The 23,288-nt window shown below is 35.6% G+C and overlaps 2 protein-coding genes across 7 annotated transcripts in view; one reads left to right on the top strand and one right to left on the bottom strand.

Moving 5' to 3' along the window:
• Positions 1-23,288, bottom strand: part of NEDD4 (NEDD4 E3 ubiquitin protein ligase) — a 613,929-nt gene that overhangs the window by 520,651 nt on the left and 69,990 nt on the right. The gene's annotated exons all lie outside the window — the stretch shown is intronic.
• TEX9 (testis expressed 9) overlaps positions 16,190-23,288 on the top strand; it is a 61,663-nt gene continuing 54,564 nt past the window's right edge. For 4 of the 6 annotated variants that reach the window (XM_054451612.2, XM_054451614.2, XM_054451613.2 and 1 more), the window contains exons 1-2: positions 16,190-16,890; positions 16,992-17,083. In XM_054451612.2, the coding sequence (XP_054307587.1) occupies positions 16,864-16,890; positions 16,992-17,083 (119 nt within the window). In that variant the 5' untranslated portion in view covers positions 16,190-16,863. Of the gene's footprint in view, positions 17,084-19,474; positions 19,539-23,288 lie in introns of those variants that run through there. The other 2 variants (XM_054451617.2, XM_054451616.2) reach the window with 2 other exon arrangements.

A 23,288-nucleotide genomic window follows, 5' to 3' on the forward strand; every position in this document is an offset into this window, starting at 1 on the left:
TGGTGTTCACTTAGCTTCTTATTTCACCATATCTGGGAAATTTCTTTCTATTATTTCTTTAAATGTTTCTTCTGCCTCATTCTGTCTTCTCCTTCCTCCTGTGATTTTTGCAATAACTCATGTGTCACATATATTAGAATTACTGATATTGCCTCACAAGTCCCTGAGTTCACATTTTTACCATTTTCTCTTTTTTTTTTCTGGTTCAGATTGAATAATTTCTACGGACCTATCTTCAGGTTCACTAACCATTTCCTTGTCACTCCATTCTGCTGTTCAGTCCATCAAGTGAATTTTTCAATGTTTCCATGAGTAGTTATAATAACTGCTTTAAATTCCTTGTTGGTTAATTCCAACATCTGGGTCTTCTCAAGGTCAGTCTCTGTTGATGATTTTTTTATTTTCAGAATGAATCACATTTCATTATTTCTTTGTATGTCAAGTAAATTTGGATTGTATCTTAGATAATATGAATGCTTATGTTGTAGAGACTGTGAATTGTCTTGGATTCTTCCAAAGTTGTTATGACATGGAATTAACTTGGTCAGACTCAACCTGCAAATTTATCTCTTGGGAAACAGCTCAAATCTGATATTGATCATTAATTGAGCTGCTTGAAATCTGCCCATGCATGTGTAATTCAGGGGTCAGCTAGAGATTTGGGCAGACTTTATACACATAATTTTGGGATTTCCCTCTCTGATGCTCTCTTGTCTAGTTGCTCCAAATTTGCTCTCATGTTCTCTAGGTCTGAAAGACTATGGGTTTTCTATGAGTGTTTTAGCAACCCTCTGTTGTACCAACTGGAGCTTTCCCTCAGACTAAAGCTATTAAAATAGGAAACCCACCCCCTGCTATTCCCTTCACCCAAGTATCGTTTTCCTTTCATAAATTGCCTGTTCTTTGTCATTCTCCAGTGCTTACAGGTGGCTTTCTGTGCATATGTGTGTGTATACACACACGTGTATATGTATATAAGCACATATACACACACATATATATGTGTGTATATATATACACACACATATATATGTGTGTATATATATACACACACATATATATGTGTGTATATATATACACACATATATATACACATGTATATACACATATATACACATATATACACATATATACACATATATACACATATATATACACATATATACATATACATATACACATATATACATATATACACATATATACACATATATACACATATATATACACATATATATACACATATATATACACATATATATGTGTGTGTATATATATATACACACGTGTATATACTTGTGAGTGCATATATGTGTGTGTGTGTGTGTGTGTGTGTGTCCAGATTTATAGTTATCTGCAAATAGGTTGGTCCAGTAAATTACTAAGCCATACCAGAAGTTGAACCTCATTTCTCATTTCTCTCTTTTTAATCTAAAGAACACCTGTTCATTTGTCAAGAATTGGTTAAGACTTTACCTTCTCAGAGAAACCATCCCTTACTCCCCTCTCCTTTAGGTTGAAAGTGAGGTGTCTCTCCCCTGTGCTCTCATAGGTCCTGGTGTCACATTTGCTTATAGTCCTTATATTGTAGTGAAATTACTTATGTGTATATTTCTTTTTCAAGAATCTGAGCCCAGGGACCCTAGTTTATTTGTTTATCTTTGTATCCCCAATGCTTAGTACAAAGTCTGGTGCATAGATGCTAAATATTTTGTTGCTAAATATTATTTCTGCATTAATATGCAAAATATATACATACATTATTTTTTATGATTCGCTGTTGGCAAGTGTGTAATGTCCAGAGATTCAAATTACAGTGTTCAAGGGCACATGTCCCACATAACCTTTGGCCTGTTAATGATAGGATGATTTTGGAGAACAACCAAGTAGCCTGGATTCCTATTAAGGATTCCAGAAACAGCAATGGGAAAGGCATTTGAAATTAGTAACTGAGATAAAGTTTATGTCATGTTGAGTAGGCACTAGTGGTAAGGGGCTACATAAGAAGGCAGCCATATTGTGGGCCCACAGATGGCTGGAAGGTTCTCATGCCTTTCACACAAACTAATTTCAGATTCTACTCATTTAATCTAGAATAGCCTTGTCACCTGGTGAGTCTGAACTTTTATTTAGCCTAATTTAGAGTTTCGACCATTAGTTTCATTCTGCTGGGGAATATAGCAATCCTGGTCCCGTAAATATCATACTTTTTTAAAATTCATTTCACTAGGCCTTGAGCTTGTATTGATCTTTAAAAGGTCCCTGACTAAAGTGACAATGGTCATGGAAGGGGTTTGTTTTGTCTTCCATTAGTATAAACCTATTTAAATAATTTACTTTAGAAGATAATCGATTAACTGAGAGGTAGCTGAAGCCAAGACCAGGCAAGAATGTGACATATGATGAGTGCTTAAAGAAAGGTATTTTTAGTATGTGTGGCAATGGAGTTGGTAAAGCAATGGAGTAGAAGAATGGCATTGGCAAAATATTTCCATAGCTTCACTGAGAGTCACTGTTTCAAAGACCAGTGGTCAATTTTCCCTTCATAGGCTGCCAAATCCAAGAAACTTAAGATACAACAAATAATGTTTTCCCTCTCTTGAGGAAAAGATGATGATTTGTGGATGTTAATCATAATTCAAGAGTGAGTCTTACCCTGATTTTGTGTACCTTTCTAAGAAAGACAAATCTCACATTATAACAATACACAGGAGATGTGTAGATCCAAAGTAACATTGTTCTGAAATTTATGCCAGGTTTCTGTTTATTGTTTCTAGGAAAGGACAAAGACCTACCTAATAAACCTGTCTCAAATGAGATAATGAAGTCATGATAGGAAATCATCACTGTTGAATATTTCAGCACAAAATGCAATTACAAGGGAGTTAGAATGCCATCCTCCTTTAAAGAATATATCTTATTGCAGGCAAAAACCTCTCACTTTACCCTCAAGTGTGTAGTTCCACTTGAATATAAAAAAAGTTATGTCACGTGCAGAGGACTGAAACCACCTAAGAGCTGTAGTGCAGCCAGTGTGGCAGTATCTGCATATTGTGTAAGACTTCTTTGAATGGAGAGAATGGGAGAACAGCAGGAAAAGCCCTGACTGATCTCTGTGTCTTTAGTTAGGCAAGAAAAAGGCCTAGCTGCAGGTCATTACCCATAGTTTTTGCAAATGTCATAAATAATCAGACTTAGCAGTTACCATAATATTGAACTAAAAAAAATTCTAGTTTCAAAAAATCATTTTCAATATAGGCACAAAGATTGGATTAATATCCTCTATGTGAAAGAGAAAACTTCTTTTTGTCATTGTGTATTTCTTTAATTCAAAATGTTATTTCAAAGAAAGTACCAAGTTGAGTTCTCTACAAAATGCTTTATTTTGGTTTCTCTAAGTCCCAGTACATAACTTTGTTAACAAGGCATTTTAGACACTATTATCATCCTCTTTAGTATTTGAGATTGGGTGGGAAGAGGATGCAAGATAAGTACATAAGAAACCTTTTGGTCTAAAGACATCCCTGTAAGTGAGCTTAAAGCTATTCTAAAATGAACAAGAATGAAAAAACCCACAACTTTAACACTTTGTGAATGAACTTCATTTCCAGGAATTTGGCATGTGCAATTTTAGAAGGAATCCTAGACAGGAGTGGGTTGGAAAGTGTTGAGTAATGAAGTGTTAGATAAAGGCACAGCCAGAAGTTAATTGCTGTATTTTTTTTTTTGAGACAGAGTCTCGCCCTGTCGTCCGGGCTGGAGTGCAATGGCACGATCTTAACTCACTGCAATCCCCGCCTCCCAGGTTCAAGCAATTCTCCTGCCTCAGCCTTCCCAGTAGCTGGGATTACAGGTGCCCACTACCACGCCCAGCTAATTTTTTTTTTCGTATTTTTAGTAGAGATGGTGTTTCACCATGTTGGTCAGGCTGGTCTCGAACTCCTGACGTCAGGGATCCACTCGCCTTGGCCTCCCTAAGTGTTGTGATTACAGGCGTGAGCCATCATGCCCCGCCCTGTATTTCTATTTCAAGCATTGCCATTTGTCTTCTATTAGTATAAACCTATTTAAATAAATACTCTTCTTTTGACAATGCAGTGGCTGATGGCACTTCTGTTCTTGTTTATTATCTCTGTTATTTTCAGTATTTTTACCAGATGATATTTTATATCAGGTTACTGGAAAGCAGCAAACATATTTGTTGTCACATCAGAGATATATTATTTTAAAATTTTAGAAATTACCTTTTTATGAAGCAAATTTTAGTTACTCCCACCAAACTCTGAAATAAGATGTTTGATCAGTTAATGAAATTTGAGCTCTGATACATAGTTTCATACTATATGAGAGTTCTTTGGAAAATACATTTCTAAATATCTTTAAGTTGCTATTTTCTTTTCTCCATCTTCTCTCCCACTTGGTACATTATCTAAACTGTCTTTCCCAGGCTGTCCTATTCTTAGAGGAATTATGTAAAAGTGATAAGCAAATATTTGAATTCCTGTGAGGTAGGGCACAATATTTAGGTGCTCACAGCCCCTTTCTGCATAAATAGATCAGAAGCACCCCTTAAGTACAGGGACCACTACTGAGGTTTCTAGGATGTCAATACCATGACCACAGCTGATTGAACCCAAAGTTTGTCAAGAAAAAATAAAAAATAAGCTTGTTTTAATTAAATTAATGTACATGCTATAGTTTTGATTTTGATTACTTCCTCTCAAGACAGCCATGACTAGTCTGTTAAAAAATGAATAGTCAGTTTCTAAGGATGCTACAAAAAATATTTAGCTTTGACTATTTGTAAGTAAAAAATAAAGATAGCATTTATTACTCAATTTCCAGTATTTTTACAAAACCACAATTTCTGATATTTTTATAAAACCATTGGGGAAAAATATAAAATCATCTTAGTACTCTGAATTAACAGTGTACACTTTTCAGAATTATAATCTACAGCTTTCTGAGTTGTGAATAATAGCTTCTTTTAAGGTTACATTAATTTAAAAGGAATCAAATAATATTAAAAGTAATTTTTGACCATGATTAAAATTGTGATTTAAAATTACTTATTTGAAATGAAATCTAACAAAAAGTGAAAACAAAATCTAATAAAAAGAGATGATATGGTAAAAATTTAAAGTGACATACAGAAATAAATCAGCATGAGGCAATTTAGTTGGTCAGGCCTAAGCCTTAGATTTTTGGATATGGACTGATTCAAAAGAAATATGCAACTATCCTTTGGCACCAAATTCCTCAAACATATTGTTGAGAGTAATTGCTTTCCACTAATTTCCCTCTAATATGGCTCCTAGTTCTTGTACTTTACTATAAATGTCTTTCCTGAGGCTATCAGTGACTTCTTTCTTGCTAACTTTAGAGGCCTTTTTCCAGTCTGCCTATTGCTCAATCTTTCCATTGTATTTTAGATGGGTTATCTTATTTTTCTCTCATTTTACTTGTAGTGTTCTAAATATTCCAAAGGTAATATGTGTTATTTGTAGTGAAATAGAACATGCAGATTTGACTATTTGTAATAATCCAGGCTAACATGTTAGTAGAATCCTTCCTGGCTTTTAAGTACATTTTTATATGTTGTATATATGTATTCTGAATTAAGTCAACTGAGGACAGAGACAGGAATCATTATTACATTAATACTCAGATGTCACTGGCTTTTGCTCCACGTGCTTGCAGAGGACATCAGCCACTTCTGCAATGTTCCCCAAGGATTTCTGGGAGTCCCTGGAGGTGTATCTTGTATACTAACAAGTCTTATCTTAAAGGTACTGTTACTGCTCTGTCAAATAACTACCTCCATCAGTCATCATGGACACTGCTGAACACCAACACTAGGTTTCTAGAGCCCTTTAATTGTAAAAGCAAGGTTGATCTCTCAAAGTAAAAAGGTAGGGGAAAGATATACCAGGAAAATCAAGAGAATATCGTGTTAGTTATATCAGGTAAAAGTGACCAACCAAAAAGCATTACTGGAGATAAAGAGATTATTACATAATAATAACAAAGTTTATTTCACAAGTATTTAAATCTTGTTCCCTTCTATCACATTTCAATTCCAAGATGTACATTTTTTTCACATTTTAATGTATCTGAAGTCAGAGGCATCTTACAGTCAGGCAAGCAGCAAAAGTAATATGATTATAATTGCTTGAACATTTACGTCAAAACTTGTAGAATGGGTGTTATTTAGAGGCATAGAAGAAAATTCTGGAGAAAATAGTGGTGCACTCTTAATAAAGGCTGAACAACAGTTGATGATACAGAAGACAGTACTGTATGAAGAAGCGTGGAATGGATGACTCTTAGTCAAAAAGTGACTCAAGTAAGTCAAACTGAATTCGAGGAAGGTTGAAGAATAATTTAGCCAATTTATTTTTCCCTAGTTTGATTGAGGAATAATTTACATACAATAAAATTTACCTATTTTAAGTGTATAGTTTAGTAAGCTTTGGCATTTATATACAGTCATATATCCATGACCATGATCAATATATAGAACATGACCAGAAGTTCCTCGTGGCCCCTTGCAGTCAGCGCCTTCCTCCCATTCCCAATTCTAGGCAAACATCTATCTAGTTTTCATCAGTATAGTTTTACCTTTTCCATAACTTAATATTAGTGAAATAATTCAGTATATAGTCTTTTGTGTTTGACACAAGCTTACATTTGTTTGGGTAATTACCTAGATTGCTGTGTTGTATTATAAGTATATGTCTAACTTTATGAGACACTGTCAAATTACTTTCTATATGGTGTGATATATGGATCAAGATTAGCTTTTTTAAAATATGGATTTACAATTATCCCAGCAGTATTTGTTAAAAAACTATCCTTTCTCCATTTCATTTTATTAAAATTTGTGGGTCTACATCTGGACTGTCTCTTCTTTTCCATTGATTTACATGTCTGCATTTTTTAGCAACACTAAACCATCTTAATTACTGTAGTCTTGGAATCAGTTGTTAATTCTTCAACATTGCTATTCTTATTCTTTCTCAAAATTGTTTCGGTTAGTCATTCTATTGTCTTTCCATCTAATTTTGGAATCAGCTGATAAATTTCTACAAAAGTTTTGCTAGGATGTTGATTGGAGAGAACTGACATCTTAACAATATTGAGTCCACCAATCCATGAACACAGTATATCTTTCTGTTTAGTTATCTTTGATATTTTCTGATGATGTTTTGCAGTTTTCAGCATACAAATTTTGTACATGTTTTGGTAGATTTACATCTAAGCATTTGTAAATAGTACTGCATGTTAAAATTTGATTTCCAATTGTTCATACTAATTATGAACATACTAATTATGAATAATCGGAAATCAAATTTTATAGTATATAAAACTATAATTAATTTTATAGAATAGAATTTTATAGTATGGTATATAGAAGTATAATTAATTTTCGTATATTGACCTCGCATCCTAAAACTTTGCTAAACTCGCCAACTAGTTTCATGAATTTTTTGTAGTCTTTGGTATTTTCTAAGTACATATGATGTCATCTATGAACAAAAAGTTTTATTTCTTCATTTCTAAGATTATCAATTGATTGGCCTCATTATACAAGGTGGAACCTTCAGTTCTTCAGTATGATTGTAAATAGTGATGACAGTGGAAATGCCTGTCTTGTTTCTGACATTAAGAGGAAGGCATTTGATTTTTTTATCATTAAATAATGTTAGATGTAGGGTTTTTTTGAGATTCCCTTTATTAGGTTGAAGAAGTTCCCTTCTATTCTTAGTTGGATGAGAATCCAATGTTTTAATCTTCTTTTTCTGATAAACTCCACAAACTAGACATTATTATCAGTAGGACCTTTAGATAAATTATTTAGGCCTACATGCATGTTTATCATCTTGTTTGCTCACCATTCTTCTGGTGTTTCAAAATACTCCACTAGTGTTTTTTTTCTTCCTAAAGCATGTACTTTAGAAGTGCCTTTGGTAGGCATATGTGTGTGCCAAATCTCTTAGGTTTTATCTATCTAAAGATATCTTTATTTCACCCTTATCTTGCAATGCAGTATTGATGAATGAGTGCACAGTTCTAAACTGAAATTATTTTCTTTGATCACTTTTAAGATACAATAAAATCCCCTCATACTAAGATTAGTGAGGATGAATATTTTTAACTTCCTGAAAAGAAGAGTGGGCTTATTGTGATAATGAAAGAAATGAGTTACCTGAGCCTGTCTAGCTGATTGACTAGAAGTTCCAGTGGTCTGGCTCTATAATTAAAATATTTGCTCATCCTGGTTGTGGTTTGGTATCACGTGGTGGTGGTGGCTATCTGCTCCAAAATAAATGTCAAATGGTGCCAATTCTGGATCCTGTCTCACTGGCTAGGACTTCCAGAACAGTGGCAGCAATTGTAATGATCTCGTATTTAGCTGGGTCCCATTTAGTCGGTCTAATCAAAAGAGATAGGGCTATAAGAATACTGTCAATAAAGGAGTCATCCTCAGGCTCGCTGTTTCCTGAGATAGAGTGCTGACTTTTCCCACCAAGCCTTACTATGTCCCCTACCCTATAAATTCAGAAGATAGAAGTTTGTCCTACCCAGTTTGAGAATAGAACTAGACAGAAGGCTGCCATTCATTAGTGAGTAATTGGTCATTAATAACCAAGCATGCTTGATCCAAATTTTCATTATAATGGGGCTTATTATATCAAATTCTGCTAATTATTTTACTGTCTTTCTGGCTTTCATTGTAGCTATTAAAACACCTACTTTAATTGCTTCTTTGTAGGTTGTCTTTTTTTCTTTTTGGCTGCTTTAAAGATCTCTTTTTTCTTTGGTGTTTTGGCATATATGACAGCTCCAGGAATATATTTAAAAATGTATCCTCTTTGTGATGTACCATGCTTCCTGAACTTATACATTTGTATCTTTCCTAAATTCTGGAAAATTCTAAGGAATCAACTTTTGTAATATTGCTTCTCAATTTTTCAAATCTGTCCTTCTTGAAATCCGATTTTTTAATATGTCAGATCTTTTCAGTCTAACTTCAGTACTGTTTAACCATTCTCTGTTCATTCTGAATAATTTTTTCAGATATGTTTTGGTTTACTAATTGTCTGTTTATAATCTGCCATTCGACCTGTCCATTGAGTATTTTCATTTCAACAAATACGTGTTTAATATCTAAAAGCTTCATTTGATTATTTATCACATTTGCCTGGTCATTCCTGATGGTCTCTTGTTGCTTGCTCATTGTTGTGATTCCGTCCCTTATTTCTATTTCTTTCTAAATAGATTTTCTCTATTTCACAGCTGATAAAATTTTAATATCTGAATGTATTGGAAGTCTAAATATTTGTTATTTCTTCTAATTTCGCACTTATGGTGACTTGCTTCCTTTATGTCTGGTGATTTTTGATGGTGAACTCACATTTTCTTAATCTTCACCTGGGAATCTAGTGGGCTTAACTAGAAATTTTTTCTTGAAGAAGATTTGTGTTTGAATCTGCTAGGACCATTGGGACACTACCAGTCCAAATGACTTTTAGCCTTTTTTGGTTTCTAGATTAGCACAGAGGTCTCAGATTCAGCTCTTCCATATTGCTGTGGATGTAAGCCTTGTTTTCTGAATACAGTTCCCTGGGGCATTTTCTCAGCTTAACCTTTTTATTCTTAAATGCCTACTCTCAGAAGGTTTTGTTTATTTGTGGGGAAGAGATCTGGAGAATGAGATGTCAGGAGGACACATGGAAATTTCTCCTACTTTCTTCAAGTTCAGTAATGCATAGATAATTTTTTTTTTTCCAGAATCTGGTCGTTGTGCAGTGGAAGGGTGTCCCAGATCATCTAGCTCACAATTTTGTTGAAGAAGAAAATCCCTTTTAACTTTAAGAAAAAAAGATTTAATTTTTTAAAAGTTTTACATTTGCAGAAAAACTGAGAATATTGTATAGAGAGTTCCCATACACCCTGCACCTAGTTTTCTCTATTATTAAGTCCTTACATTAATATGGTTAAATTGTTGAAATTAGTAGACCATTACTGATACATTAACTGAAGACCATAGTTTATTCAGAATTCCTTGTATTTTACTATGTCTTTTCCTATTCTAGGGTTTGGTCCAGTATGTCACTGATATGGTTAGGCTTTGTGTTCCCACCCAAACCTCATCTTGAATTGTAATCTCCATAATCCCCACGTGTTAAGAGAGAGACCTGATGGGAGGTGATTGGATCATGGGAGTGGTGTCCCCCATGCTGTTCTCGTGATAGTGAGTGATCTCTCATGAGATCTGATGGTTTTATAAGTGTCTGACATTTCCTCTTTCACATAGTTACGCTCTCCTGCCTCCATGTAAGACATGCCTGCTTCCCCTTCCACCATGATTGTTAAGTTTCCTGAGGCCTCCCGAGCCATGCAGAACTTTGAGTCCATTAAACCTCTTTCCTTTATAAATTACCCAGTCTCGGGTATTTTTTATAGCAGTGTGAGAACAGACTAATATAATCACTTTACAAAGCTGTTATATCTCTTTAAGCTCCTCTTGGCTGTGACAGTTTCACAGCCTTGTTTTGGATGACCTTGACAATTTTGAGGAGTACTGGTTGGATATTTTATAGGGTACCCCTCTACTAGAAATTTTTATTGTGGTAAAATATATATAAAATTTACCATGTCAACCATATTTTAATTTGGTGGCATTAAATGTAATATATTCATAAAGTTGTGCAATGATTTAATAATCATTATCCATTTTCAGCACTTTTTCATCATCTCAAACAGAAACTCTGTACTCATGAAAAAATAACTCCCTATTTTCCTCTCTCCCTAGTCCCTGGTAAACTCTATTTTCTGTCTCTATGAATTAACCATTTCTAGGCACCTTAAATAAGTGGAATCATGCAATGTTTGTCCTTTTGTGTCTGGCTTATTTCACTTAGCAAAATGCTTTCAAGGTTCATTCATGTAGTAGCATGTCTCAGAATTTCATTTCTTTTTAAGGCTGAATACTATTGTATTGTCCATTCTATGTACACACAAATTTTGTTTTTATCATTTTATTAGTTACAGGAGAGTTTTATTTCTTCTTTTGGATTTTCTTTTTTAAAAAAATTTTCTTTATAGACATTCATGTCATCTATACACAAAGATGGTTTATTTCTTCCTTCCTTATCTGTATACTCCTTATTCCCTTTTATTGTCTTATTGCACTACTAGAACTTCAGATGTAATATTAAATAATAATGATGATAAAGGACATGTTTGTGTTGTTCCTGATCTTAGGGAGAAAGCATCCAGTTTCATTAAGCTGTAGATATTTTGTGGAAGTTCTTTATCAACTTGAGGATATTTCCCTCTAGTCCTAGTTTTCTGAGAGTTTGTACCTTCAGGGGTGTTGGATTTTGTCAAACGCTTTTGCTGCATGAATTTATATGATCATATAATTTTTCTTCTTTATCCTCTTGATGTGCTGAATTCATTGATTGATTTTAGAATATTGAACCATCCTTGTATACTGAGAATAAATCCCACTCCGTTGTGTTGCATAATTCTTTTTAGACATTGTTGGATTATATTGGCTAAAATTTTGTTAAGGGTTTAAAAATCTATATTCATGAGGGATATCAGTTTGTAGTTTTCCTATACTGTCTTTAACTGCTCTTAGTATTAGGGTAATGCTAGATTCATAGAATGGGTTGGGAAGTGTTCCTTCTGCCTTTATTTTCCCGAAAAAGATTATGTAGAATTGTTATTTCTTCCTTAAATGTATGTTAGAATTCACCAGAGAAACCATCTGGGATTGGTGATTTATTTCTTGGAAGGTTATTGACTCAATGTCCTTGCCTACTCAGATTATCTATTTCTCCTTGCATGAGTTTTGGTAGTTTGTATCTTTCATGTAATTGGTCCATTTCATCTAATTTATTAAATGTTGGGGTATAGAGTTCATAGTATTCCTTTATTATCCTTTTAATTTTCATGGGACAATTGATGACTTATATTCCATTTCCAATATTGGTACTGTATTGTTTATATTTTTTAATTTTCTGTATACTATGATGTTTTGACATCTTAAAAAAATCCTTTCTGGCTTGGGAGAAACTGCTTTCTCCTGGGGCAAGCCAATTCTTAGCTAAGCAAAAGGGCTTAGCCAGGGAGCATGGCTTTGATATATAAAAAACTAATATGAAGCCATACCTCTTCTGTCTGGTCCATATACAACAGGCCTTCCTCTATCTTAGCCATTGCAGAGCTATGTACCAGATAACTAAGGACAACCTGTATACTCCGAGGCCCTCTGAAATTATTCATAGTAGCCAATGCTAATCGGTTTACTCTGCCGTACCTTGCTTTTCCTGTGGAAACTCCAATAGAGGCTCTAGTCCAGGCTTTTCTCTTGCTCCTGTTTTTTGCCTCCTGACTACCCCAAGTCTTCCCCATGTAACCCTGTATGGCATGGCATGCTTCCTATTTCTAGGACCTGTGAGTATAATAAATGTTGTTTTCCTCTCATGGCCACACCTGACTGACCATCACAGAAAATAACACAGAACAGGTTATTTGGATCTTCTCTTTTTCTTGGTTAGCACAGCTGTAACTTTATTGATTTTAACTAGATTCTGGTTTCTGTGATTTTCTCTATTGTTTCCCTATTTCAGTTCCATTGATTTATGTTCTAATGTTTATTGTTACTTTTCTTTTGCTTTCTTTAATATTTTTCCTTTAGCTGCCTTGAAGGTAGACATTCAGATTGAGTTTAGATTTTTCTTCTTTTCTAATCTATGCATTGAATGCTAAGCACTCCAAGCACTGCTTTCATAACATTCCACAGGTTTTGATAAGTTATATTTCAAATTTTATTTAGTTCAAAATGTTTTTTTAATTCCTCAAGATATTTACTTGATCCATGTATTATTTAGAAGTATGAATTTAATTTGCAAATATTTTGTGGGTGTCCAGCTGTTTTGTTATTGATTTTTAGTTTAGTTTTATTTTGGTCTGGGACCACAGTTTGTATAATTTCAGTTATAGGTTAAAGTGTGCCACCTCCCCCTCCCTACCATATATTGAAGTCCTAACCCCCAGTACCTGTGAATATGGTCTTTACAGATGTAATCCCGTTAGGATGAGGTCATTAGGGTGGCCTAAATCCGATATTACTGGAGTCTTCATGAAAAGCAGGAATGCCATGCAAAGACAGAAACACACAGGGGAAATGCTACATGATTATAGAGGCAGAGAGAGGTTGTAGTGATGCAGCTGCAAGCCAAGGAATGCCAAGAAGTGACAGCCACAATAGAAGCTAGAAAGAGGCAAAGAAAGAGTCTCCCCTGCAGGTTTCAAGCAAAACATAGTCCTGGTGATACTTCTAGCCTGGTTTTGGACTTCTAGCCTCCAGACCCATGAGACAATACATTTCTGTTGTTTTAAGCCACTCACTTGGTGGTGCTTTGTTACAGCTACCCTAAACTATATAATTTATATTCTTTTAAATTTATTAAAGTGTGTTATGGCTAGAATGTGTTCTAGCTTTGTGAATGTTCCATGTGACCTTGAGAAAAATGTGTATTCTGCTGTTATTGAAAGGAGTATTCTATAAATGTCAATTAGATCAAGTTGATTGATGATGCTGTCCAGAGAAACTCTTGCTGATTTTCTGCCTGCTTAACCTGTTAATTACTGAAGGAGTAGTACTGAAGTCTCCAAATATAATGATGGATTTGTCTATTTCTCTTTGCAAGTCCTACCAGTTTTTGCCTCATGCATTTTGACACTACTGTTAGGAGCATATACACCAGGATTATTCTATCCCCTTGGAGAATTGACCTCTATCATTAATGCTCCTCTTTGTCCCTGATAATTTTCCTTGTTCTGATGTCATTTTGTTTGAAATTAATATAGCTACTCCAGGTCCTTTTGATTAGTGCTAGCATAGTGTTCCTTTCTTTATCCCTTGATGTTGTAAATAGTTTATTTTTAAGATGTTTTAACAGCTTGAGTGATTTATTTCACATATCTATATTTACCCATATAAAGTGTACTATTAATTGGCTTTTAGTGTATTCACAGAGTTGTACACCATCAACACAATTGATTTTAGAATATTTTCACTAGTGCCTCCCAAACCCTGCAACTCCTTAGCTAACCCTCCATCATCTGCCAAGCCTAGACAACTACTAATCTACTTCTGTCACTATGGATTTGCCTATTCCGGACATTTCCTACAATATGTAGTTATAGTGAAATAGAATCCTATAGTATGTGATCTTTTGTGAATGAAATTAGATAATACTTGGTCTTTTGTGAATGGCTTCTTTCACTTAGCGTAATATATTCAAGGTTCATCCATATTGTGGTATACATGTACTTCATTCTTGTTTCTGAATAATATTCCATTGTATGAATATACCACTTTTTATTTAACCACTAATCAGTTTATGACCATTATGGGTTCGTTTTGCATTTTGGCTGTTATGAATAATCCTGACATAAACATTTGTATATATACTTTTCATGTGGGTGTGTTTTCATTTTCCTTGGGTGTATACCTAGCAGTAGTTGCTGGATTGTGTGGTAACTCTGTGTATAAACTATTGAGGAATTGCTAGACCATTTTCCACAGTGGCTGCACAATTTTCCCATTCCCACTAACAGTTTATGAGGGTTCAAGTTTCTCTACATCCTCCTCTACACGTTATTGTCCATCCTTTTTTTTTTTTTTGAGACGGAGTCTCCCTCTGTCACCCAGGCTGGAGTGCAGTGGTGCAGTCTCGGCTCACTGCAACCTCCATCTCCCGGCGTTTCACCATGTTGGCCAGGCTGGTCTCAAACTCTTGACCTCTGGTGATCTGCCTGCCTCAGCATCCCAAAGTGCTGGGATTACAGGTGTGAGCCACCACACCTGGCTGTCCATCCTTTTGATTATCGCCATTCTAGTGGGTGTCAAGTGGCATTTCATTTTGGTTTTAATTTTCATTTCCCTGAAGACAATATTGAGCATCTTTTCTTGTGCTTTTTGGCTATTTGTATATGTTCTTTGGAGGCATCCCTATTTCTTTGCCCATTTTTAACTTGGGTTGTCTTTTTTTAAAATTTTTTAATTATTATTTTTTTTTGAGACAGGGTCTCACTCTGTGACCCAGGCTAGAGTGCAGTGGTGTGACCATGGCTCTTTGCAGCCTTGATCTCCCTGGCTCAAGCGATCCTCCCAACCCAGTCTCCTAGTAGTTGGGACTACAGGCATGTACCACTGGACCCAGCTAATTTTTATTTATCTATTTCCTTTTTTTTTTTTGTAGAGATGGGGTCTCACTGTGTTGCCTTGGCTGGTCTGGAACTCCTGGGCTCAAGTGAGCCTCCTGACTTAGCCTCCAAAGTGCTGATATTACAGGCATGAGCCACTGCACCTATTTTTGAATTTTAATACTTTATATAGTCCAGACACAAGTTATTTATCAGATATATAATTTGCAAGAATTTCCCCTCTTCCTGTGGTCTTGTTACTTTATTTATGTTATCTTTTGAAACTAACAGTTTTTAGTTTTGATAATGTCTAGTTTATCTATTATTCTTTTTTTTCCTTTTTTTGTTTTTTTCTTGAGACGGAATTTCGCTCTTGTTGCCCAGGTTGGAGTGCAATGGCACAATCTCAGCTCACCACAAACTCTGCCTCCCAGGTTCAAGCGATTCTCCTGCCTCAGTCTCCCTAGTAGCTGGGATTACAGGCATGAGCCACCACACCCGGCTAATTTTGTATTTTTTTTTTAGTAGTGGCGGGGTTTCTCCATGTTGGTCAGGCTGGTCTTGAACTCCCAACCTCAGGTGATCCACCCGCCTCGGCCTCCCAAAGTGCTGGGATTACAGGCATTAGCCTCCGTGCCCAGCCTCTTTTTTTTTTTTTTTTTTTTTGCTACTGCTTTTGGTGTCATATCTAAGAAATCATCAAGGATTCTCAGAATTGTAATTCAAGGTCATAAAGATTTACACCAACAGTTTCTTTGAAGAGCTTTAGAGTTTTAGCTCCTAAGTTTAGGTCTTTGATACATTTTAATTTTTGTATATGGTGTGAAGTTAAGGGTCAAATTGCATTTGGATATCCAGTTGTCTCCCCATCTGTTGAAGACAATTATTTTCCCATTGAATGGTCTTGCACCCTTACTAAAGATCAGATGACCATACATATCACGGTTTATTTCTGGATGTCAATTTTATTCCAAAACAATTGAAATTATTAACCGCTTACGTGTTTCAGGCATGATCCTAAGCACGAATTCATTTGCTTCTCATAATAACTGTGAAGTGGGCACTATTCTCACTCCCATTTGACAAATGAAGTGGCCGATATACAGAGTGATTTGCCCAAGGCCATATAACTAACTAGTAAGTGGCAATGCCAGGATAATAATTTAGGTTGACTAACTTGAGAGCCTGAGTCTTAGCCATGCATGCTGTAAACAAAAATTAGAAATCAAAACTTCTGAATTCCACTGAAGAGTTCACTTTAAGCAAACGGGGTGAAGGTCGGATTAGCCACTAACGGTTTGAAAAGCACAACAGGGAGGGATTGCCTCACCAGCTTGCTTTCTATAGAGTAGCGGCAACGGACCTGCCTGTTTCGCTGAAACTGTTAACCCCCCAAGTTGAGAATTTGCACTAACTAAGTCGAATTTGCAGTTAGGAAACCTTCCTGGATTCCTGGGGCAGTGCCGAGTGGTGCGAGCAAAGGCCGGGCCCACTGCCAGAGGCCCGCGCCGCTTGCGGCACAGAACCTGAGAGTGGGAAGGCGTAGGCGCCCGGGCGGGAGGCGCCCGGGGTGTGGAAACTCTCGCGGGAAGATGCGTCGTTGCCTCGGTAACCGCGCCGCAGTCGCTAAAGATGGCGGGGCGAAGTCTGGGTCTCACGGTCAGTTCAACTCCAGGCTCCTGGGGAGCGTCTGGGCTCCGGCGACTAGGACGCCTGACCTCCTTTAACTTCGGGTCTGAAAGTCTGTGGCTCTTTTACAGAGAAGCAGCGTTCCAGGGACTCCGCTTCCGCCACCCCTTCAGCAACCCTCTACACCTGGACCCGATCTCCTCGCCTTGGAGGAAGAATATAAGTAAGAAATTCGGCGGTTGAACTTTTCCTTCTTTCTTTCATCTAAATGAGGCTGCTTACAAGTACTTTTTTCTGGAGACTGGCTGGATCTTCGGGACCACTCACTCTGCAGCATTCCCGTCTCGTCATCTGTTTCACCTGCCGTTTATCCTTTCTTTATCTTTGATCTGAGTAGTTCGCCTGCGAATTAGAAGATATTTGAAGTGGGCGAAAATTTAGCCCAAGTAAACGTGTTGTTTAATTTAAAATGTAGCCCAAGTAAACAGCAAGATACTGTTGGAAGTTATGTGGGTAGCAGGAATTGCCACGAATAGTTCACTTGATAGTTTAGGTTATTTCGCTTAATATTAAGTTCATAGAGTTTACCTTGTGTAAATTTCTTTTAGGTTGGTTTCTAAATTGAAAGGATGCTTCCCACTGCAATCAGAATTACCATTCTCGTTCAAATATTCCTTTTCTTATCTGTTCTCAGTGTAATTACAACTATCCTGACAACGGTGCTTTCATTCTTGGCCCATTCTACTTCTCATCCCCAAGTTTTCACACAGCAGCCAGTGTAATCTTTTAATTTGATCATATCATTCCTTTGCTTAAAATTCTACAATAGTTTCCTGTTGCATTTCAAAAGCTCTGATCGATGTGGCTCCTCCTGCCTCCCCTATTTGATCTTATTCCTTCTTCCCCTTTTCTCCCTAAAACTCTCCAGCTTTACTGGCCTTTTAGTTACGAAAACTCTTTCAGGTTTTCTTTCTATCTCAGGAAAGAGACAATCACACACGCCTTCAACCTGTAATGTGAGTGGCCTTCCTTGACCATGCTAAGTAGGCTCCCTTGTTGGTGTTTTTCATTGTCTCACTGATTTTCTTTCTAATTAGCATAATTTGTTACAGTAAATTCATTTGTGAATTTCCTTTTTGTCTGTCTCCTCCCCTGGACTGTAAGTTCCAAGGGCAGAGGCGATGTCTGTTTTATTTGCCATCGTACATACCCTTATAAAAAAGTGCCTTTTAACAACTCCCTTTCTTTTAATTTAATATAATATAACTAGATTAAAATTTGGAAATAGTTGGCAGTTTGTATCAGAGGGTTAAACTAGAGTTACCGTATGATCTACATATGATCTATAAGCATATTTGAAATTAAAACTGAAGGGTACTGTGTTTAGGTAAACTATACACAGACCAATTTACCACAGCAAGTGGGAAGATAATCGTATCTTTTTCTCTCTGATGAAATGAGCCGAATATCCCAGTTCAAAAGTGTACTTAAGCAAATTAATCTCTTTTCTCTATATAGTTCTTTATCAGCTGTGCCTGAATCAAAACGGTTATTTTCATTATCATTAACCATATAGTATTAAATACCTGGATTAGGTTTATTTGTTCAGTTATTTGAGAGTGTATTTTGCACCCGGTTCTGGTGCATCCTTAGGGATATAGTCCTGCTTAAAATGAGAAATATACAGGGACTATTACTGTATTCTAGCACGAGTTATTTTATAAAACGAGATAGCTAAACAGTATTACATAGTGGCCAGTTGTTACTTGTTCTGTTATCTGTACTCTGAGTTGTGCACATCTGAAGCATATGAACAGAGTAACTCCCTACACTACCTGAATTTTCTAGAATACTTCTGTGTCATGTAGAAGAGTAAAATGTCTGGCCATCCCTGTAAGCAAGAATATGAAATTATAACAGTATGGTATCTGTTTTGCCACTTGTTGACTTGGCATTGATCATTAGAATGCTACTTCCCAGGGACCTCATTCCAAAACCGTTTGCAGTTCTGCTCCTGTTGGAGGAAATAATCAGTGTCTGAAAGGATAGACTAAGAAAGATGCTAATCGCTCAAGTGGATAGATTTTTCAAGCTTCATTCCTGTATTGTAATACCAGATAGCTAAACAATAAGATAACGTGATAACTGGCAGGGCAAGCCCCCTCATAAATCCCAATTACATTGGATTTGCAGATTAATTTGCAGAGAACTGACTTATTTATGCTATTGAATTTTCCACGAATATGATACTTCTCCATTTACGGGTTTTTTTTTTTTACCTTTAATAGAGTTTTATCATTTTACTACATAAAATTCTTGCATATATAATTTGCTTCAAGGTACTGAATAGTTGCTATATATTAAGTGGAATTTTTTCTATTACATTTTCTAATTGGTTATAAATGTAGAATTTTTAGATGTTGATGCTACATCTGTATTTGTATACACACAGATCTTCAGTCCTGCTGGACTCTCTTATTCATTCTGTGAAGTCCCTTGGATTTTTGATGAAGACAATTATATGCAAATTTTAATCATTTTGTCCCTTGATAATTCTCCTGCATTCTCTCTTTTTCTCTGTTTAGGACTTCCCATGTGATATGGAATAGAAAAAGTGACGATGAGCTTCCTTGTTTATGATTTTGAGAAGCCCACTTTTAATAATCACTACATTTGAGGTTTGCTCTAGGGTTTTGGTAGATTCTTTTTATTATGTTTAAAATTCTTCCCCTTAATTCCTAATTTGAATGAGTGTTAAATGTATCAAAACTTATTTTTTCCCCAATTAATTCAGGTGTTGGTATGTTCTTTTTCCTTCCTTTAATGTTCTAACATACTGAACTACAAAGGCAGGTTTCTTGTTTTCCTTTAAAGACTGCTAGATTTGATTGCTATAATTTTATGTAGGTTTTTTGCATCTATGAACGAAAGTGAAATGGGTGTTGTACTTTTTTTTTTTACTTCTTTTCCTTTCTGTTTTTGATATCAATATTATTCTGGCTGTATGAAAGAAGCCGAATAGTTTTCCTTTTTTGATTCTTTTCTTGGAAGCTTTTTATAATTAGAGATTTTCTGCCCTTTGATTAAAATTGTGAAACTGAGTCTAGTGTTCTTTTTTTCAAGGGGATTCTTTTTGTCTATGAATTTAGCTTCTTTAATGATTATTTAGATGTACTATTTCTAGAATAGTTTTTGGTCATTTCTAAAATAATTTTTGGTTCTAGAAAAGTGTTCATATCATGTATGTTTTAAAATATATTAGCATAAGCTGACTCTATGGTGGTATGTTTGAAATCTTGACTGTATCCATAACCATGTACACCACTCCTTTTGGTAGCTTTCCAATATTGTTTATTTTTGTCTTTTTCTTTTTCTATCAAGCTTCCTGGGAGATTTATCTGTTTTATTGGTCTTTTCAGAGAACCAGCTTTGGTTTTCTTGCTAATCTGTGCTATTTTAAAATTTCATTAATCTTTACAGAAATAAAGACAAATGATCTCTTCTAACTGGGGTGGATTAATTTTTTGTTTTTTAGTTTATTTACCTCATTTATTGTTTTTCTTATTTTTAAATAAATATATTTAGTCTTTAAATTTCTCTTCAACTATAGGTTAACTATATTCCAGAACTTGTTTTGATGTATATTTCTTTTATGGTTATTTAGTTCTAAATATTATACTATTTTCATAGTAATTGTTTAGAAGTGTGTTTTTTAGTTTGCAAGCACATAGGGTTGTTTGTTTACTGTTGTCTAGTTTTTATTTTTCTAAGTATGTATGTGACAAGGTCTTGCTCTGATGTCCAGGCTGGAGTGCAGTGGTGCGATTATGGCTCATTGCAGCTTTGACCTCCTGGGCTCAAGAGTTCTCCCACCCCAGCCTCCCGAGGAGCTGGGACTACAGGCGTGTGCCACCATGCCATGCTAAATATATATATATATTTTTTTTGAGACAGGGTCTCACTCTGTTGCCCAGACTGGAGTGCAATGGTGTGATCTCAGCCCACTGCAAACTTCACCTCCCAGGCTCCTGAGTAGCTGGGACTACAGGCATGTGCTAACATGCCCGGCTAATTTTTGTATTATATTTTTTGTAGTGATGGGATTTCGCCATGTTGCCCAGGCTGGTCTTTAACTCCTGGTCTCAAATGATCCACCTGCCTCGGCCTCCCAAAGTGCTGGTATTACAGGCCCAGCCTAGTTTATTTTAAATTGCATTATGATTAGAGAATTGATATGATATTAAGTTTTTAAATGTATTGAGACTTATTTGTGGCCAAGTGCTTGTTCACTTTTTGTAAAAGTTCTATGCGTTCTTTGATAGAAAATTTATTTATTATTTGTTGGCTAATCTGTTCTATATTTGTTCTTCATGACATTGGTATCCTCACCTTTTTTTTGGTTGCAGATTTATTGGTTTCTGTTAGAAGTGTATTAAAAATCATCAATTATAATTATAGTTTAAAAAAATTCCTTATAATTGTGGCCATTTTTGTTTGGGAGTATCTCGTTTGACTTATTTAAATCTTCTTGATTCCTTTCATTATTATGCAGTGTCTGTTACATCTTTCTTCATCCCTTTATTTTCAAACTTTGTATGTCATTTATCAGTAAGAGCATTCTTTTTATAACCAGTCAGATAATTTCTGCCTATTAATAAGTGAATTTAATTTATTTACATTATTACATAACTTGAAGTTGTCTTAGCCACCTTGTTTTTTATATTTTCTATTAATGTCTTTGGTTCTTGTCTGTATTCTGCTGGATTGAATGGGTTTTCATTATGTCTTTATTTTTACTGATTTGGAAAGATATTAGAATGCTTTAACTTGGTGTCCTCTGTCTTTTAAATTAGATAATATTTTACTTTGTTGTTTTGAATACACCCACACCCAGTTAATCATCAATGTTATTTTTATAGTCTGTACTAATTTAGATTTATCATGTTTTCAGATATCTTCATGATTCTTTTTTTCCAGATTCAGTTTCCTCCTTCTTGAAGTGTCGACCCTTTGTTACTTTCTGTGAAAACCTGAGTCTTAAACTCTCCAGTCTTTTTGAAAATTGTTACTTTGCACTTATTCTTCAATTACAGTTTATCTGAACGTAATTCTAGATGGCCAGCTTTTCCTTCTCAGCCAATTAAAGATATCCTTATATTGTCTGTTGGCAATATAAGGATAGAAATGTTAGAATGTTGGAAATATTAATGAGCCATCTGCTGTCAGCTTTTTAGATAATTATGCTGGTAGACTATTTTTCTCTGTTCTTTTAAAATAATGATTTGGTAGTTTAGGGAGTACTCTCTTTAAAATTCTGTATTTTCACTGTGATGTATACACAGGTGGATTTGTTTTCTTTATTCTTCATGAGATCCATGTCTTCAGTTTGGGAAATTCTCAGCATTAGCTCTTGAAATACTGTCATTCTCTCCTCTTGGGATTTCTTTTTTTCTTTTTGGGAGACAGAGCCTTGCTCTGTTGTCCAGGCTGGAGTGCAGTGGCACGATCTTGGCCCACTGCAACCTCCACCTCCCAGGTTCAAGCGATTCTCGTGCCTCAGCCTCCCCAGTAGCTGAGATTACAGGCATGCAGCACCACACCTGGCTAATTTTTGCATTTTTAGTAGAGCCGGGGTTTCGCTATGTTGGCCAGGCTGGTCTCCTGGCCTCAAGTGATCCTCCCTCCACCTCCCAAAGTGCTGGGATTACAGATGTGAGCCACTGCGCCCAGGCCTCTCTGGGATTTCTTTCTATAGCTTCTGTTATAGTAGGAACATAACATCTGTCTTCAATGAATGTTAACCTGTCTTTTGTGTTTTTGTCCCCTTGTTTTCTGTATCTCCTTGTAGGTGATTTATTTATATCTGTCTTCTAATTCACTCATTCCTTCTATGTCCATTATATTGTTCAACATATCTGTCAAATTTCCTTGAGTTCTTAATTTCAGTGACTGTGTTTTTCATTTATGTAATTTATATTTGGATCTTTCTCAAATTCAGCATTCTTTTGTGGTAAAATCTGGCTCTTGCCTAATGTTTTTTCTAAGTGCATTTTTTTTCCAAATTCTAATTTTAAAATCTTTTTTTAATTGTTATATTATCTTTTGTTCTTATAGTACAAAATTTCCCTTTCCTCACATCTGCTGATTCTCTCTTTCAGCGGCTTGTTTCTTTATGCAATTTGTTACCTTTTTGAAGTCATCTTTAGCAGTTTGCTTTTTGAGAGAGTCCTATATATTCTAGATGAGTAAATGTTCCTGTAGGGTGGTTTTCAATTTACCTTTACTAGTTTCGAGTTTTGATTGATTCCACGTCAGCTTTTTTCTATTTTAAAGTTTTTCCATGGTGTCCTTGTATCACCTAGATAAGATGAATTTGGACTTCCCCCTTGTTTGTTTTAATTACTCACAAGAGAATCTTTTCTACCCGT

Source organism: Pongo pygmaeus, chromosome 16 (assembly GCF_028885625.2).
Source record: "Pongo pygmaeus isolate AG05252 chromosome 16, NHGRI_mPonPyg2-v2.0_pri, whole genome shotgun sequence".
NCBI lineage: Eukaryota > Metazoa > Chordata > Mammalia > Primates > Hominidae > Pongo > Pongo pygmaeus.